Source organism: Branchiostoma floridae, chromosome 6 (genome assembly GCF_000003815.2).
Source record: "Branchiostoma floridae strain S238N-H82 chromosome 6, Bfl_VNyyK, whole genome shotgun sequence".
Lineage (NCBI taxonomy): Eukaryota > Metazoa > Chordata > Leptocardii > Amphioxiformes > Branchiostomatidae > Branchiostoma > Branchiostoma floridae.
This window is the reverse complement of record NC_049984.1, coordinates 24870437-24890539: the sequence shown is the minus strand read 5'-3', so window position 1 is coordinate 24890539 and position 20103 is coordinate 24870437. Positions and strand designations below refer to the sequence as shown.

The 20103-nt window shown below is 41.5% G+C and overlaps 2 protein-coding genes and 1 long non-coding RNA gene across 3 annotated transcripts; all 3 read right to left on the bottom strand.

Annotated features, from left to right (window-relative positions):
- Window positions 1–2545: 2545 nt before the first annotated feature.
- Window positions 2546–4027, bottom strand: LOC118418234 (alpha-N-acetylgalactosamine-specific lectin-like). The gene is made up of 3 exons (XM_035824077.1): window positions 3916–4027; window positions 3376–3717; window positions 2546–2556 (listed from the first exon to the last, which is right to left on the bottom strand). The coding sequence occupies exons 1-3, from the start codon at window positions 4025–4027 to the stop codon at window positions 2546–2548; spliced, it is 465 nt and encodes a 154-aa protein (XP_035679970.1).
- Window positions 4028–14653: 10626 nt separating this feature from the next.
- On the bottom strand, window positions 14654–17297 carry LOC118417408. The gene is made up of 2 exons (XR_004831366.1): window positions 15701–17297; window positions 14654–15576 (listed from the first exon to the last, which is right to left on the bottom strand). It is a non-coding gene; the product is annotated as an uncharacterized LOC118417408 (long non-coding RNA).
- A 26-nt stretch (window positions 17298–17323) lies between these two features.
- Window positions 17324–20094, bottom strand: LOC118417407 (proteoglycan 4-like). Its single transcript, XM_035822963.1, has 2 exons — window positions 19625–20094; window positions 17324–18431 (listed from the first exon to the last, which is right to left on the bottom strand). The coding sequence occupies exons 1-2, from the start codon at window positions 19916–19918 to the stop codon at window positions 17658–17660; spliced, it is 1068 nt and encodes a 355-aa protein (XP_035678856.1). The 5' UTR covers window positions 19919–20094; the 3' UTR covers window positions 17324–17657.
- Between the last annotated feature and the right edge of the window lie 9 nt (window positions 20095–20103).

Sequence of the window (20103 nt, the reverse complement as noted above, 5' to 3'; positions counted from 1 at the left end):
AATGAGAGCTGAAAAACTGGGCCTTTGACTATCAGTAGCATATGCAAGTATATACGTAGTTACCTTAGGGTGTTCTTCATGCTAAATGCTATCTAATATTCAGAAGTTGCTTGTATGTCATTCTATTATTATTTTTTTACTGCCAATGCCAGTTTACGCTAGAGATCGTTTCATTTTAGATTTTTGCCCAGTTCATGCTTGTAAAAATCTATATGCGAATCAATCATTCATCTATGAACTTCGTTTTCCATGGTATAAACAACAAGTCAGACTAGTCGCCAACGGCCAGGTCTCAATAAAACATTCCTCTATCAAGCTCTTCATGTAATCAGTGTCTTAAAAAAACCACAATTGGTCCCTTGAGTGAATTGATTCGTATTGATGTTTTACTGTGGGATATTCCGTACAATTCCGTAGAAATTCCGTACAATTATCTGAATTCTTGCAGACTGCACAGACTTTGAACCCTCCCCTGAGGCGTCGCCAAAAATGACGACAGCATTTTGTCATCACAGAAAGTCAAACATGTTCCCCTGGTAAAACTACTAAAGTTAACAGTTTGTTTACAGGCGTTCTTGAAAGTACCAATAGCACAAGAGTCTCTTTTATATTTTGATGTGGATTAAGAAATATGTTTGTGGCATGATCAAGGAATTTCAAACCTCTGAATATATCTTAATGGTTTAAAACGTCCTAAGCTCTAAAACTAATAAACTGCTTGTAAATGTGAGTACACGTGACTTCCACAGGAATGTATTACTTTAGTGGCTTTTTCATTTGAAAATGTTAGAGACATTCCCAGTGGACAAGTGCCCAGGACATTTGCGCCCACGTAACGAAACCTAACGAAATAATGCAACGTGGGAGGTGATGATTTTATACAAATAACGTAGCATAACACAGTAGTAGTTCGGATATTAAGTAGTGCGCAACGGTAAAAAGGCCGTAGTTATTTTTCTGTGCACAACAGCGAGATGGAAACTGTGTTGACTTGTAGAAGATTACATCATCCTTTTTGAGACTGTATAAGTTGAATTACGATGTTTGTTCGGTCGGCGTGAATTTGCGCCTTGATACTTTTGCCGCTTCTACTGCAAATGCATTTAAATTCGCGTGGATTTACTTTCGTGGTGGTTTTAAGTTCGCGGTAGCTCCAGGCACTGTACTCTCTTACTGCCATGGAAAAATGTTCGTGGTGGTTTTAAGTTCGCGGTGAAACAGCCGACGCGAAAACCGCGAACTTTAAACCACCGCGAAAGTTTCTGCATTTACTGTGTGTACATCGGCTGCAGTTCCATGACCTCCGCAGGGTGTCAAATTAAACTGGCGTTTACGAGAGAACGGGTCGGCAATTCAAAGCTCATTTTCAAACATCTTGTGGGCGCTATAACATGAACGTCAACGTATCAAGTTTTCGATAATTGCTTCTGCACCCTGCTGTAAATTTTGTACCTCTTCACTTCATGTAAATCTTCTATCACAACTTACATTAAAACTGTCATGCAAATCTACTAGCACAACCCGCATTCAGCTCCGAACCGCAAACACATAATAAGCGCAGCATATTCATACCTCGAGTGATTTCAATGAGCGTTGCGCAAAAGTTGGATAACTAGAAACGCTAGTTAACCTTTATTCGTGGGGTAATCTATATCCGTTGTATGTATGTAGAATAGGGTATTCATGAATATCAAGTCGACGAATGTTTTGACAGTAATATAACTGCAATAATTTGAAAATATTGCAATTAAAATTACGGTCCGTTGACTTGATATTTCTAAATACCCTGTTTAAAAAAACAACAACGACGGAAATAGGTTATCTCGCGAATAAAGGTGGACTAGCGCCGTGTACGGAGCGGACTGGTCCTCACGCTAACTGAATCTTTCTCACCACAGTCACCCCTCAGTAAGACAGCCGGAGCCGCAGAGTTCCTGTTTACAACTTTTATTCAGTCTGTCACACAGACCGGTTTCACCAATGTGGGTTCTTCAGTGGTCCAGGCTCAAATGAGCACAGTCTACAAACTCTGGAGAACAGCATGAAAATGTCTATTACTTGGTTCTGAGGCTTGTTACAAAAGAAATTCCAGCAATAAATACCATGGTGTTCTGACTACAACAAAAGGAAGTCTGTCTTGTGTGAAAACAGTGAGATTACTTGTTATTGATTAGTGAATTTGTGCTTCACATTTTCTCTATTCTGTTTGTTCAGCATTTTGCAGGAAATGCTAAAAAAGGCAATGGATTTGGTACGGCCAAACCAGGCGCTTTCCCTGTAAAAACCATCTTATGGCTACGTGCAAAAATAAATTTTCTTTGTATGAAAACCAAGGCGTGTCTAACATTGTTCTTTAGCATCCATTTGCTATTTATTATATGCGATTCAAATGCTCGAATAGCTTTCAAGAATAATGAAAAACAAGAACCTATTTGAACCAATTGCTACAAGTCTATACATAACGTTTTACTGGTTTTTTTTTCCATTTTTCCTGCGGATGGCTAGAAAACCGCTGTACAGTGGTGGCGAGAGTTTTGCCTGTCACCTACGGACGTCCTGGAAAAATGAGCAGAGTTAGTAAGGATGAGTTCAAATACAACCAGATTAAAACGGAGATTTAGTTTAGGACGTTTCGTGCGACATCCATCGCTCTTCCTCAGCGTTACAAGAATGAACTGGCAGAAACACTTCAATATAAGTACAAATAACAAGAAATAAAAACAGGATCGTCTATGTCACTCAAAACGTCCCCCAAAAATCTAGTTTTCTTATATCAAGTTGTAGAGATTGAAATGTATTTGAATACTGTTTACCTGGATGTCTATAAAACATCCATAAACGTAGCAAAGAGGAGATGGGGTATGATGTGTTTTGACATGGTTTATTACGATAGTAATGATGGTTTAGTATGCTGAGTAGGGGTGGGTACCGGTACGGTGTACCGGTGCGGTACAAAATAGTTTTTAAATTTTATATCGGATCTTTCCGGAAAAACCGGACCTGAAAAAAAATCGGTGAACCGGATATGTTGGACCTATTGGAAAATGAACAGATTATATGATCAGGCATTTGAAACACGCTTGGGGGCTTACCGGTTGAAGAAAATAACAAGAGCGAATTCTAAGTAGTGGTAGTCAAATACTCAACAAAACAGTTTTTTGTAGCAAAATGGACCGTTGTTTTGAGTATCGTCCATTCTCAAGTTTTCACATACTGACCTGGACCTGATCCTCTGGACCTGAACAGGCCATGGACCTGAATTTTCTGTACTGATACCCACCCCTAATGCTGAGGGACAATTACAGAAAATTAGACGGTTACAAGAAATACCTGGAACAGTCTGACATATGAAGCAATGCTGCCAGCAGCATCTACCGTCGTTCCACATGTCTTTATGGACTTGTTGGTAAAGAACGCAGTCTTCGCGGCCCGCATTGTTGTTTGGCTCTCCCGGATACCAGGAGTTGTAGGTCCCAAGTGCAGAACCATCCATCCACTCAAAGTTTCCTTCTTCGCGCTGATCGTGCAGGCCGAACCAGAAGTAACCACACGTACTATCGCTCACGGACTTGTACAAGGAGATCAGGAAAGCGTTGATTTCAGCGTCTCGGGGCATGGCGAGGGTGCCGCCGTCTTCACCGCAGGTTGCAACTGCCTCGCTGAAGGTCTGACGTGTGTTGAAGGCCTTGTAGCAGATTCCACGGAACACTGCGTAACCTTTAGCACAAGATGCTGTAAAACAGGTAGTCATCAACACGCGTAGGGAAAGATATTGGTGATATCAGAAATGTTTCAAAACTCTATCACTAAGTCTTAGACATTATTACATTTACTTCATCAAAATACAATGTCTACCATTAGAATGTGTGCTTGTATTCAAAACGAGAAACTAAAAAAAACTTCCTGGCGTCTTACTCATCTCATGAAGACTCTGCTCCAAGGCGTGAATTCGGCTTCCCTCCTTGTACATTGAAGCGCGCTTCAATGCGTCAATAGTGGTGAACATGTCGTCTTGGTCGCGTTTCATAGCGTCAACAGTGGTGGACAGTTCGCGCAAGTTGTCTTGGTCGCGTTTCAAGGCGTCAGCATTGGTGGACAGTTGGCGTATGTCGTCTTGGTTGCGCTTCAATGCATCAACAGTGGTGGGCTTGTTGTCTTGGTCGCGCTTCAAGGCGTCAACAGTGGCGGACAGTTGGCGTATGTCGTCTTGGACGCGCTTCAATGCGTCAACAGTGGTAGACAGTTGGCGTATGTCGTCTTGGACGCGCTTCAATGCGTCAAAAGTGGTGAACAGTTGGCGCATGTCGTCTTGGTCACGCTTCAACTCGTCAACAGTGGTGGACAGTTCAGATATTTCCTTTAAATGTATGTCAGAAATACAGAACACTAAATTTATGAAATAAAATGAGCAAAAGTGTATTGATGGACTTTTAAGAAAGCCCCAAATAGAGATAGTTTCGGCAAACAGTCGGCAATTCGATTTACAAGAAGAGTGTTTACCTCTTTATTGATGAAAGTCAGAGGGGTGAGTCCAACAGCGATCAGACTTAGCAGCACGGCAATGCCGGCGGTCATACAGCTCCTATGGGAGCGGATGAAGCTACAGAGGGCACCGCGGCCACTTGCTTCAACTGCATACGTGCGGTCTGTTAGAAAACAAGAGGGTTTAAAGTAAGGAATTTAAATGTTTTTTTATACCCAAATGTTTACAGATGTGCGCCCCCCTGAAAAATTTGCCGATTGATTTACTTTTTTGCTTCCATGACAAATGGAGGTATAGTTTTTGGCGTGTCTGTCTGTGTTTGTGTGTCTTTGTGTCTGTGTGAGTGTGTTTGTGTTTCCGGATATTTGTGGTCACCATAACTCTAGAACCTCTGGATAAATTGTAATGATTGTAATGATATGTGGGTAGGTGTTAGAAAGATGAACGTCAGGGTCCCCGATTTTGGGCCCCCTGGTGTGTGACCTTGGTACTTCAGCAGAACTTTGATTTTTGTATCTTTTGACCTGGACATGCTATAGTCTTGTTTTTGTTGGCAGATAGCTTGTAATGTAAGGAAGGATTGATGTGTGTTTGTGCCCCCTTTGCGGCTTGTTCTGGAACTGCAGGGCAATTTTGTCAAAATCTTCCAATGAGCATAACGGAGTATAGGAATAATGGATTTCCATGATATTTAGCTTGCAGGTATCTTTGGCAGAGATGTACATAATGAGGTGCAAATTATGCAAATGTGGACTTAATCTGCATAATTGATGAGAAAAATCTATGTTTACAGTGTTTTCCATTGTAGGACTCAAATACCTGTAACATCTGTAGTTTGTGGTAGGTGGAGGATTAGCAGATACCAATTATGCAAATGAGCCCCCTATTTGCATAATATTGCATAAAATTAATGTGAAAGTTTCCTTATTCATCTAAGTACATGTAGTAAATGATTGGGTTGTCAACATTGTGACCTGTGTACGTTAGTTAAAGGTACCGGTTTACATAACAAAGCATAAATCATGCAGATGTGAAAGTCATTTTCATAATCAGAATATTTCATGGAGGTATGAGGTCTCCGAACTCTTGTTAGGTAAAGTTGTCATTTTCCGGTGTAGATGTTTAAAAAATGATAGATTTTCAGTCCTTTAAAAAACTAATAGCTTCGGAGTAAGTGGGGACCCTTGTGTTTAAATTAATGTGGAAATGTAGAAATAATAATAAAGTAATGTAAAAATGATATGATAAGGATATGTTCTTAATATGTTACAATAATAACATGATAAAATGATATGATGTAATTACATAATGACAATTTTTCTACCGATCAGGCCTAAGGAAAAATGTTGTGTTTCCTGTTTCAGTTCTGGAAAACATCAGGGTCTTTAGGTAATATTCTTTTTGTTTTGATGTTGGACAGAGTGACACTATAAAGGAACTAAAGAAAGTCAACAATGAAGAATTGAAAGACATCAGGACACAGGTATTTCCAACACCATAGTTAAATGATACAGATATGTACTGATTCACTCAAACCTATGCTGTTTTGTGACTTTTACCGCGAGCATGTCGCTACTAAGCCGACTAACACAAACTCCCACCCTACATGCGCCAGATGTTTGTCGTGACCAAAGCACAAAAACAACCAGGCAAAGCACAAGCAATCAAATTGCTGTGCCAAAACTACACCTAGAAACCCTCAGAAGAGCCATCGCCTCTTGTGGACCCACCCTCAGGAACAGTCTACCACCAGACATACGCACAGCCTCAACTCTGGCTTCCTTTAAGAGACTCTTAAAGTAACGGAAATGACCGAAATAAATGGACTCGAATCGTGTCTCTCGCTATTATGTATTTTGTACCATGTGTGTAAAATTATATATATAGACTTATAAGACGCATTAGGACTTTCATGAATAAACATGGGTTCAAACAAAAACAAACAAGCAAAAAACTCAAAAGCCAAAATTGCATGGCGTAGTGAGACTTCGACCAGTTGCAGTCAACATATTCGGGACCTAAATTTGGTGAATCTTTCATATCAATTTTTCTTTTGCATCAAGAATGAGAAGAACATGCAGGAAAAGTCATTTCTCAAGAGTTTAATGGAGCAAAGATTTTATTTGTCTCTGGCCCGCAGCTGAGCAAAATGAGGCTACGGTCGGCGGGAACACATGATATTACACACATTAATTTTTTCTTGAAACGAATCGATCTGTTAGAAGAGAAATATCTTAATCATTCTATTGTGTGCTCCCTTAACATTGCGGTCCGTTTGTTGACGTTGCATGATTTGAAATGGCGTCGACAGATTGCTTTAGAAATCAAATATAAGCAAATATAGTGTGTTGTAGCCTAATAATTGTACTTGTGGAAGTGACACTTGCGAGGTACCCGGGACTGTAGTTGTAGAAATGAAACTTATTGGATAGTTGTAAAAGTGACACCAATATGGAAGCCATGAGTGTAGTTACCAACTTTGTCGGTGATGCCAGTCTACCACACTAGTGTCACTTTTACCACACCAGTACATGTCTTGAATACAGGAATGAATGCTTTATTGGCTCTGATAAAATGTTTGTCCCTGTAATTCTTGTTACAACATTCATCACAACTTTATTGTGCCTATTTTTAGCGACGCCTGATGGGCGAGCTTAATAGTATAGTGTGGAACCGTTTCCAAAGTATTCTAAAAACTGTATAGGAATGTCAGGAATGTCAAAAGTCCGCGCGTTCGTAGTTGCATCATGCCGGACTGTACCATTACCTCCACGGGTAAGCTTTCCAGTCGCCCAGGGCACGTACGTGCTCAGCAGTGTTTTCCGTATTCGCGCAAGGCAATTTTTGATTGATAGTCATGCAAAATTGAGAAAAGCCTAGGACGTCAGACGTACCCGAATTGTAGCATGTAGTATGGTGGTCATGGAAATGTAAACATTTGAAACAGGGGGTAAAAGATTGTGGAGATATGTTTCTCGGAAAATGACCTGTGAGTCGTGGAAATCACTTCCGGGTTCGTTCGTGGTTTATGTGTCCAGAAGTTTGGAAAGTTTGGTGGCCTTCTTCACCCTTAATATCTTTCTGTTTTCAAAAGTACAAACTGATGTGTGAAACAAGCATTGTTTGAGCTTAAAACATTTGGGGGTTGTGAGATAGCGATGTGATGGTTACCTTCGCCAAGAAAATTATATTTTGGGTAGCGTTTCTATGTGTGTGCCGGTTGTAGAAGACCACCATAGCTCAAGAACGCCTGGATGAATTGTATTGATATTCGGTACGTGGGTAGGTCTTGTTGAGACCTGGAAGCGAAAAGATTTTTGGCCTTCTAGTGGCCTGTTACGGTACTGCAGCGGAACTTCTTGGTTTGATATCTCGAGTTCTGGACATGCTGCGGCAATGTCTTAAGTGGTAGACAGCTCTTGATGCTGTAAGTAAGTGGTATAGGTTTGGGCCCCCTAGCGGCGTATTTTGGAACTGCAGGACAGGTTTAGACTTAGGTGTCAGACTTCTAAAGGGAATAACTAAAGAAGGGGTTGACGGATTGTTATGGTTTTTGGTATGTGGATAGGTTACGTGATGCTTAATATAATTACATATCAATTATGAAGAATTATGCAGAATGGAAGCTAATTTGCATAATAAATTGGGAAAAATGCTCAGCTCAATTAAAGGAACATGTGACCTTTGTAACTGAGAAAGAGGAGAATATTGATAAATAAATGCATAATTTGCATAATTAATGAGAAAATGCTATAATGTCATTTTGATAAATGACGGGAACTTCTTACTTGTAGCATTTGGAAGTTATGTACAAGTGAACATCGTTTAACATTAACTATGCAAATTACGTCCTAATTTGCATAAATTAGCAGAAAAGGCGACAAAAGTCTCCTTTCTTAACATATATTGCGCATGTCAATTTGTTGGAGATGATCAAGTTATATAGTTTATCCAAATGAGAGCCTTATTTGCATAATTCATGACAAACACAATTAATTCAGTAGAAAATTATTTTTATCTATCTATATATCTATATATATATATCGATACTGGCAAAACCCCTTTTTTTAGCACATTGTTATTTAGCTAGAGAGGATGATCAACTGATATCATTCATGTAAAATGAGGCCCTGATTTGTAAAATCGATGAGGAGCATTTACATTAGTTCACCCTTCGCTCACAAGGGACCCCCTTTGACAGCAATGCTCTATGAACATCGATCGCCAAACGAATGGAATACGACTATTAAAACCCATTAACAACAACAATCTGTAAAACTTATAAACATTAAAACCGTCGCCATGGCAATAATTTTAATTGCCACACTTTTTGAAAATGTAACCACCTTGTGTTTTTTACCCATCTTGTTTTTTTTGCCCTATCGCACTATTTTTGCAGTCTGCAGAGGATGTCATCCATAAAATTTACTTGCTGTGGCTTAAGTATCGTTGCGAGTGGTAATGACGAAGTCACACACGTCGTGGGATGTCGTACGACTCTGGTGTAGAATTTTCACCCTTTTCCGTACTCATGGTAACAGGACGACTGAATTCTGTACGCCACCGGCACGACTACCTCAGGAATGCAGTCAGTTTGTCACTGTACGACAACCGCAGGACGAATGCAATCAATTATTCCTTAATCGTGCGACAATCGTACGACGGACGTGATCAGACCCAACAGGAAGAGGAAAAGACAACAGTAGGACATGAACCGCAGTATGACAAATAAAAGTTTTACCTGCTCTGGAGACGTACAAAGCGTTGGGTATATTCGCAGCGGCGTCCGCAATGGACCGCCAATCAGTCTGCGGCTGCTGCATGGGTGTGGCACCTAGAGGAAAGTTTTACAGAATTAAAATGGCGCCAACAGTCACTTGAATATTTTATGGAATCAAAATACAATATGATTTGAACAAATATATTTCCATTAACTATGGTAGTGTCATTTTCTTACGAACACAAACGCAACTCTGACATTTTTCTCAAATTTTACAAAATTAAAAAGGCTCCAACGGTATGAATTTAGAGGAACAGTCACTTGAAGATTTTGAAACATGATTTGAACAAATATATATCCATTAGCTATGGTAGTATCATTTTATTAAGAACACAATCACAACTCTAACAAATTGATATCCTTCTCTTGTGATTGTACATCGCACCATCAGAGAGTCATTCCTCAAACTTAAGTTGTTTTTGTCGCATGGCAATCCAAGTATGACTTGTGGCGAGATCACACACAGTAAACGTACGTACGTAGTGACGAGTTTGGAAATTAGAATCTGGGTTCGAAAAATATACTTTTCAGAGAGAAGCATAGCCTAATCATCGTGGTTACATTAAATTGTGTGATATAACAATATTACATACATTCTATAGCTTTTAATTCTACATTTAATCTTGAGCAGCGATGCTGGGTTCCAAACTGGTTATGTTGTCAGTCAAACGCAACTACTCTTCTCGATAAGTGTGTTGTTTTTTTACCTGCAGAAATTTGACGACCTAAGACTGACTGACTTCAACTGAATTTGTCCGTACGTTTTTTGAGAGGTCACGTCCGCCACGTACTTCTGAAAACGTTCAGGCTGTATAGGGGAGGCGCGTTGACCGTACAGGCACGTACGGGGGGTGGGGGGTGTCGGGGTGGGCGAATCCGCAGCCCGATGGCGCACAAAGTTTTGCCTGCACGTTAAGTTCTACGGCGTGTCTGCGTGCTCCAAAATCCGTCGGATTCCCTACGCGTTCGTACGGAGGCGGTATTTACCACTTACGGATCTCAAAAGATTGCCCACGCTTTTGCACGTAGACAGCACGTATTTGCACGTACGGCGGGTTGTGCCCTTAGCTTGAACGCATCATAATTCCCATGTCATGTGCGGTGATTTCCTTCACCCTCGGAAATGGTAAATGAATACGAATATCATTACATAGCTGTATGTCCCAAATACATGTACTCAGATATACGTTATTCTTTATACACAAGGCTGTCATTTTATACAGAAGGATTTATCTCAATGGACCTGAAGTGCAATTTTCAATACATATTGACATGTGACAATCCCTGCATGGCAGACATAGGAAAATATATCAAAGAATTGTTGTGCAATAAAGTTATATGTTCATCCTTCATTACACCATTCCACAAGAGGGGATCCTTATGGCGAGGTAGTACCCCCCCCCCAATCGGGGTTAGAGAAAATGTTGTCAAAAGAGTGCATCTTCCAGGCTTCGCGCCTCAGCCGAATGCTATTTAGAAGAATAAAAGTATGAACTACTAGTAGCACAGCACGGGGCATTTTTCAACCCTAGAGTTGTCGCTACATGGACTTTTAAAGAAATCCCGTTGGCCGTTAAAATGTACAGAGAGAAGATATTCAAAAATATTTACCTGTGTCACCAGTTTGGGACTGCTGTTGCCCTCCCGACATGGTGTGACTTGTCAGGTTTCTGCACAGAAAAAATACACGCCCTGCGTCAGGCGGGGTCCGATACACAATGTGAAATAGAACCTTCCCCTGAAGTGATTAGAAACCAAATATGAAAGAAAATCATGGGTGACAAACAACTCACGTTTCCAGACAAATCAGGTGAACACGCAGTAGCTTTCTTTGCTTGTTGCATATTGAAAAACAATTCTACCTTTTTGATCATGTTTGGAAAGCCACTATATATCACGATCATCTATATGCACCCATAGGGGAAAAGCAATTGTCTTCTTTTTTTTCGTCTGAAATTTTCCGTGATCGTCACACAACATGTAGACAGTTATCACACGCAAGTTTTTTTGCGTTAAAGCATACTTTTATAGATTTTCTACAACAAATTTTCATTTGCGTCTGAGATTAGAAACCAAAGATGAAAGAAAATCATGGTTGACAAACAACTCACGTTTCCAGACAAATCAGGTGAACACGCAATCGTTTTCTTTGTTTGTTGCGTATTGAAAGAAAGATATCGTAAACAATTTTTAAAAAGGCATTCTACCTTTATGATCATGACTTCATGTTTGGAAAGCCATCACATATATTACGATCACCTATATGCACCCATGAGGGAAAAACAATTGTCTTTTTTTCTTCGTCTGAAATTTTTCGTGATCGTCATACAACATGTAGACAGCTATCACACGCAGGCTTTTTGCGTTAAAGCATACAAATTTTCATTTACGTCTGAGATCAGAAACCAAAGATGAAAGAAAATCATGGTTGACAAACAACGCACGTTTCCAGACAAATCAGGTGAACACGAAATCGTTTTCTTTGTTTGTTGCGTATTGAAAGAAAGATATCGTAAACAATTTTAAAAAAGGCATTCTACCTTTATGATCATGTTTGGAAAGCCATAGCATATATTACGATCACCTATATGCACCCATGCGGGAAAAATAATTGTCTTTTTTTCTTCGTCAGAAATTTTTCGTGATCGTCACACAACATGTAGACAGTTATCACAGGCAGGGTTTTGCGTTAAAGCATACTTTTATAGATTTTCTACTTTTATAGATTTTCTACAGCAAATTTTCATTTGCGTCTGTGATTAAAAACCAAATACATTTTTATGAAAGAAAATCATGGGTGACAAACAACGCACGTTTCCAAACAAATCTGGTGAACACGCAATCGTTTTCTTTGTTGATTTGTTGCATATTGAAAGAGAGATATCGAAAACAATTTTTAAAGGCACTCTATCTTTCTAATTATGTTTGAAAAGCCATCACATATATTAAGTACATCTATATGCACCCATAAATGAAAAGCAGTTGGCTTTTTTTTCGTCTAAAATTTTTCGTGTTCGTCACACAACATGTAGACAGTTAACAAACGTAAGTTTTTTTGCGTTAAAGCATATCTTTGTAGATTTTCTACAATAGATTTTCATTTGGCGTCTTCACCAAAGCAACGCCCAAGTAGCAAACCATGCTTAGTGCTGCAGTATTGCAAATAGTTGTCAGGTGGCGCCCGTGCTGAACTCCCTTGATGGATGTTCCGAGTGTGACCATAAATGAGGTACATGTACTCGGGATCACCCGAGCGGGTGCCGAACATCGGCGAGTTCCGAGCGAATGTACCCGACGGTCACCGAAGGCTAGCTTAGCTCAAAGGATGACCGGAAGTACAGTCCAATGCTGACGGGGGAGTTTTATGACAGGGATGAGTGCGACAAGAACGTGTACTGTATTTCCTCTTTGTTTAACAAAAAAAACAAAAAAAAAACCCAAACATTCCAAGGCCTATTGCCTATGCCCGAACTGCCTAAAGTCCTGAACTATAAACCACATTTCTGGTCGCCAGGTGCTAGGTTTCCTAGAGCAGGTGGTCATCGTGGAACTTTTCCTCCTTTTGTTCAAGACCAATATACAGCAGTTCAAGTTTAAGGAGATAGAGGGCGCTGTTGTACCATCCCTGATCGGAATGTGCAACACATATTTGCTACCATATCCACACACCGCTCCCATTCATCCATCCTGGCTACCCCAAAGCTTGCGTAACTAATCCCTCCAGTTGTTTTCTCTCGCCGGTTGCAGAAATGCCAAGCATGCATGTAACGATGAGAACCACTCAGGCTCTACTCAGGGTGTGTCTCAACGTACCCAGCCATATAGGCGGCATCTCACTGCACTTGGGTCACCGGTGCGGCACTGTGGGGTTCGTTCAGTCCGGAACTGTATTTTCGCAGTTTTTTTTTTAATTTAGATATTGCATAAAACGTAAAAGTATGACTTAGAAGACAACAAAATACACACAACGCAAGAAAATTTGTTCTTATCTCTGAAATGCGTTGAGTAATATTTCGCCGCACCGTTGCCCTCGGTGCAGTGAGATACCACCTTTATGGTGCGTTATGATTGTTTCAGATTGCAATGAGCAAATCTTCTTATCAACGTCCTTGACATGAATGTCTACAGATATGTTTATAAGCAAAGGTCAAAGGTCACAGAGTTTACGTCCTAAATATCGAAATACATGTGTATACATGCGAAAGTCCAAGGTCACCGAGTTGAGCATTTGTTGACTAATTGCTATTCGTCTTACATGTTTGAATTTATATTTAACGTTATATGCAGTTAATACATTACCTACATGCAAACTGGAGGTACTAGGTATTGTTTGAAACCTGTTTGTTAGAGTGTCTGTCTCTGTGTGTTTGTGTTTCCTGACATTTGTGTTCAAAACGATTCTGAATGGATTGTTATGATATTTGGTATGTGGATGACGAAGCCGCGGGGATGACGAAGCCGCGGGGATGACGAAGCCGCGGGGATGACGAAGGCCAAGGTCGACTTTGCCAGCCCTCCTCCCACCCCCGGCGTGTGATCTCCATACTGTAGCAAAACTTCCGTTTTTTATGTCTCTCTTGTCCTGGGCATGCTATGGTCTTGTTCAAATATTCCGAATTCATTGCCGGCTCTAAGACGTTTGTGTTTTAGTATCACTGTATATCAAATTATATCTGTGTGTCTGTAAACTTTGTTTGTGGTGTTTCCGAAAACTCCAGAAGTTGTGAATGGATTGTCATTAAATTTGGCATGTTAGTTACGTCTTACTTTATCAAAGATATGATAAGATTTTGGGCCCCCTGGCGGCTTGGTTAAGAGTACTGCAGTTCAACTTCCAGTTTTGAGTCTTTTAAAAACATTTTAGTCCCGCAAAACACTTCCACACATAATCTAGGTCAGGAGACTAGTTTATCAAGCCCATGCGACTGGGAAATGTACGTGTGTGGGGGTGGATGGGGAGGGGGGCGATGGAAACACAATCAATACACGTCACAAAGCGCTTTTAAGTAAACAGTTTGACTGCCAGCACTATGTATTTCCTGCAAATAAAGGTCTGACAAGTGAACGATTGAAAGGATTTGAATTCGTCAAACAACCGTATCCGAATTGCAACGGTCTGTTTTGAGTACGGTTTTCTTGAAACCGAAGAAACGGACAGGGATGAATTTCCGATTAGTACCTGTTGTTTTAACATTATAGATTCGACCGTAAATATACATTTGTAGGCTTCATGTTTGTGCAATCAGGTCAACCATGTTTCTGCATCTATCTATCTATCTATCTATCTATCTATCTATCTATCTATCTATCTATCTATCTATCTATCTATCTATCTATCTATCTATCAGTTAAGGAGAGTGTTAAAAGGTGTTCATAAAGGGTCACAAACGTTTTTAATGAGCTGTACCAAGTAATTTATTCACAATGGTACAATGTTGTGTGACACAATGGATACGCGACTTCAAACAAAGCTAATGGTATATTCTTCTTCTCTCGTAAACATATATTTACTGTGCTGTAAGAGAATGTATTCATTATTCTTACAATAGCGTGTTGTATATTGATTGTGTATTTAGCGGTTAGCAAAGATATATAATTAACATGGCTGCATTTATACATAGTGGATTAAACATGGGGCATATTCATTAGAAATGAGACAACGAAGTGTGATCAAGAAGTTTTCGGTCTCACCAAGGATTGGTCTCACCCAGAAATAAGGTGTTAATCTCAGATTTCGGGTAATGATTATGTAGTGCATAGTCTTTTTAAATATGCACAAACTTTCAAATCATTGTCGTCATTGCTTTCCAGTGGGCATTCTCTTTAAAATCAGTGGGTAAGAGACGAGAAAAACAAGGGTGAGTTGTGTGGGTCGGGTTCCCTATGCCATGAAATCTACGAAGACATTTTAAAAATGTTTTGACGAAGAATCCCCTCTTATTACAACTAGAAAGAAGCGGGTATCTGACTTTCAGCAGAGCAAGTTGACCCGCGCACCTCAGGTCACAGCTCAATTGTCCACGTTTATTACCTTCTCACTCACCTAACGTTACTGAGTGTCGCCTGCATGCAAAGTTAATGATCACAATAATTTGAATTTTGGTAGACATTTATGAAGGGGTTATAGTATGTAATAACGCCCCCAAATTTCACTTCTGCACCTTTTTATCGATCACCCCTCGTATGTAGTGGAATTCCAAGCACCTTTCCACCCTATTAATGAAACATTAACAACCATTCCAGGTAGGAAAACAAACTGTAATTACAGAAGTCACCTGTAGCGCAAGCTAATTACCATAACAAACACAGTAATCTACTTCCCAAATACGCAAATTATACAGATACATATATGCAAATTTATCATTGGTAATAACAGAAGTCGCCTGTACCATAAGCTAATCGCCATAGCAAACAAAGTGATCTTAGGAAAACAACACCTACTCCTACTTCCCAAATACGCAAATTACAGATATGCAAATTTCTCAGTAGTGGTAATAACAGAAGTCCGTAAGCCGATCGCAAAAGCAAACAGTGGTAATAAGGCCTAAGAAAAGAAATGTTGTGTTTCATGTTACTTTCAAAGAGAAAGGTTTTGGTAAAGTGCAATTTCTTAAAAAGATTTCAATAGATGTAACACAACATGTACATTTTGACAATGCAAAACTGAAATGCAGCTGAACATTAGTATTTTCAGCATCATATTTCAATTCGACTATTATGATGAGGAAAACTTGTTGGAAAGTGATTTTACAAGGTTTTTATCATTCACCTGTACCAGTGGAAAATCTGTAGTCTCTTGCTAGCGACACACCTTACCCCCTCCCCCCTCAAAAGAAAGCTAGTGGTCAGATTTTTGCTAGGGTCGCCAGAACACAAAACATACTTAGTATTTTCCTAGGCCGAAGAATGCTTCTTAAACTTACTTCTGCATACAAACGCACATGTTTTGGACACAGCTAAATTGCAGCAAAGTAAACAGCCATATAAACAGCCCCTGTGAGTCTAGTTTAAGAGGGTCACCTCTGCACAAGTCCCACGACTCGGATAGGTATACATGAACATTGTACTCTAGCTAACCATTAATTCGTTTAAACACATAAGCACGGTTGTAAGACAAACAGTGTGGACTCTATCTATGAGGTGACCGCTTTATAATGATCTCGTCACGGCCAGCGGTCAGTAGGTGGACACAGTGACGGCGCGGTCAACTGGACGTTCTATTCTATCACAAAAGCTGGTCCCACTTGGTGAATCGTCCACTCGCTTGTTGTTTGTACCTGACACACATTCCGAAGTAACGGTGTCAGGTGTCCCAGGTTTGAGCTCGGAATGCGTTCTGGTGTGGTTGCACAAGTATTTGCTCACACCACACCTGCATACGTATACAGTACCAAAGTTTGGCCACGTTTTCCCCTTCTTAGCAAGTCTTTATCATACAATGTAGCTTCTTGAGTTGTAGTCCAGTCTGCGTTGCTTTGTTCCTTTCCCTGAGTGAACTTTAAACTTTGTTTGGGGTTGTTGTAGATCTCACAGCTTTCGATTAATTACCCCCCTCCCTCGCAGTCGCGTAGTGCTTGTTACATTGTTCTAAAGTAAAGTTGAGCTGTCCTCACCATCTTGTTGTCACACCTATTCCCTGGTCATCTCCTCTTGGGCCGTAGGTTGTGGCACCTTGACGCTCTCCATCTGTTGTGCCTCCTGCATGAGCGCACAGCACGGAACGGTGCCGTAGATCAGTAGGTTGGTCACGAAGTCGGCGGGCAGGCCCTCCTTCGCGGCGATCTTCGTACGCGTGTACGCCATGCTGTACATCCCGACCGGGCCGAGGACGGAATAGAAGCCGAACTTGAGGCAGTCTTCCCCGGCGGCCTCGGCGTTCTTGCCCGCCGTCACACACGGGCAGCAGAAGGTGAGCGCGCACAGACCGATGTTGTCGAAACAGCTGAACATATCCACCTTCCAATTGCTCTTGCCGGACAAGGCGAGGGCTTGGTTTGCGTCTCCCATCTTGAAGAATTACGTACGACAACAGGACTCAGCAGAGGCGGCGGCACGAAATTTTGACTGGGGGGGCGAGATTTGATCCACCTCAATATGACCGAATTCGCCTGGGCGCGCGCCGTAGGCGCGCGCGGTCGCGCCGAAGGCGCGACCCTACTAGGGGGGTCCGGGGGCATGCTCCCCCGGAAAAATTTGAAATCTAGACCCTCTGAAACGCTATTTCCTGCATTTTGGTCGGCAAATTTTGCTGACATAGATAGCTGAGTTTAGTGACATCTTCAGGGAAAACTTACTGGCCCACGCGACTTGAGGGCGGGGCATCTGACGCAATTCATTCCCAATAAAGTATTACGTCTTGTAAAACTAGGCCACAATTATGGGCCGTCCTGTGTTTCACCAACAAAGATTGAAATGCTTTAATTGATATAACTGCTTTCTTTTTCTCTGTTTCAGACTCGAGTTGTAAAATACGAAGGCAGGTTCGACTTTAGTAGAAAGGGCGAAGAGCTTACGTTGTGTAGCGTAGCGACAAGTGGCACAGAACACCTTGCGCCGTTGTGTGCACAGTGTGACCCACCCGCGGTCCGTGTACCAGCTGGAGAGGAACTTTCTGCCCTTGTTCTGAAATGTACCGAGGACTGCAGGATCTTTTGGCTGAAACGCAGTAGGACCTTTCATGGTACATCCTTTGCAGTCACAATTAGCAGACGTCGGGGTCTCCGTCTCTGTATCTTCTGACGTCATCTGAGTAGTGGCTGTGGTCGGCGCCTTCTCCGTCTCTGCTGACGTCATCTGAGTAGTGGCTGTGGTCGGCGCCTTCTCCGTCTCTGCTGACGTCATCTGAGTAGTGGCTGTGGTCGGCGCCTTCTCCGTCTCTGCTGACGTCATCTGAGTAGTGGCTGTGGTCGGCGCCTTCTCCTTCTCTGCTGACGTCATCTGTGTAGTGGCTGTGGTCGGCGCCTTCTCCTTCTCTGCTGACGTCATCTGTGTAGTGGCTGTGGTCGGCGCCTTCTCCGTCTCTGCTGACGTCATCTGTGTAGTGGCTGTGGTCGGCGCCTTCTCCGTCTCTGCTGACGTCATCTGTGTAGTGGCTGTGGTCGGCGCCTTCTCCCGGTCCGTCTCTGCTGACGTCATCTGTGTAGTGACAGTGGTCTCTGTATCTGACGACTAAAGTCCAAAATATACATTCACATTTTAGAAAAGGCTTGGCAACGATTTTAGCGACATAGAGCCACTACAAGAGACTGCTTCAGTCGTCCCAAAGCGGCAATTATCCTAAAGTTATTTTTATTAGTAGTCATGTCACATTTGAACAAGGAGCTTTCATCAGATTTGAAATTTGAACAAGGAGCTTTCATCAGATTTGAAATTTGAACAAGGAGCTTTCATCAGATTTGAAATTTGAAATGTTCAAGTCTTTTATCTGTGCGCTATCCTTCCTCTTCAGTCGATCCTCGGCGCGTAGTCCACATTCAAGTGCCACATGCTTCATGGCTTCATAGTAATGACGCTAGCACAAGCCAACAAGTTTATTGGACTATAAATGTATTCATAAGCAAGGACGACAAAACCATGACGCAGAACAGTTGATAAAACCTTACTCAACTATAGATCGAGGCTTATCAATTATAGTATAAACGTACGAGACCCGGTGAAAAAAAGTATACATACATCATAGCACCAGCATTTTTTTAAAACATCTGTGACCAACAAATAGAGCTATTTCAGTCTCAACGGGAACAAGGAAAACAAATCGAGTTTTTATTGGTTAAAGAAACAACAAAGAACCCGACTTTCAAAAATCGCTTATTTTAATGAGATCAAATATGCGCAAGACGCCGTTTGCTTGTTTGGAAGCAAGCATAACAATAGCTTAAAACAAAGGGGTGTGAATCGCTGACCATAGCTCGCGTCCCCACGCCGTGTAAAATGAAAAAAAAATTATGGCGGCGGGCATGCATCTTCAAACGTTTTTTTTTCCCGATTCCTCAGCAAAATTTGCGTCGCAATGTTTAAAGCAGCCTTCTTAGTCGAAGCGTTCCTTTGATGACGGGGCGCTCCACTAGCGGAAACGCCGATCACTTGTATCAACAGATACTGTATTCGATCTAATCTGGCAAATTACGAAGTGGGGAGTATGAGAGCCGCGCTTGCTTGCATGGAACTAATTAAGTCCGTGTGTGGTCACTGATCAGTTCAAAAATACTTCATTCTAACCGTAAATGGCGCACCGAATCGTCATCCGAAAGTGAAATCAACAAGAAAACAGAGCACTATCATAATTTGTATCGGTGCCATTGTATGATATAGAGTCAAAACAGCTAGCGCAAAAATTCCAAGACAAGATTATGAACATTTACCTTGTTTTGCAGCTCACCCCTTCGGGAATCGTCGGCGTTGTTGTTGTTCTCTTGCTGAGGAACACGGGCGAAAAATGATTCGATTGAAGGGATTGTTGGTTTCTTCCTGGACGTCTTACGCTCTGGGACCGCTTTCCTTTTCGGTGCCATGATGAGGACACGTCCGAGAGTCGCGGGGCTAAACTTTCCCTGACCGCACTGGCCGCTGGGAATTTTCGACTTTTTCCCGAGAATTTCCGAGAGGCTCCGAGGTACGCCGAATATTACGGGCGATAGAGTCACCGATTCTTCCATATTTGGTGCGTTGTCGTGTCACATGACTCCTCTTCTTATCACGAGGAAGCATCGCGAAATAACTTGCTTCTCCCACCGCAGTGCCGCACGCCCTGGCCGTACGCAGTGATTCTTTATTGGCATTTGTGGTGGATTTAAGTGAAAAATACACAAAAGGTTTCAGCTTGATTTTTGGGGGGGCGTCG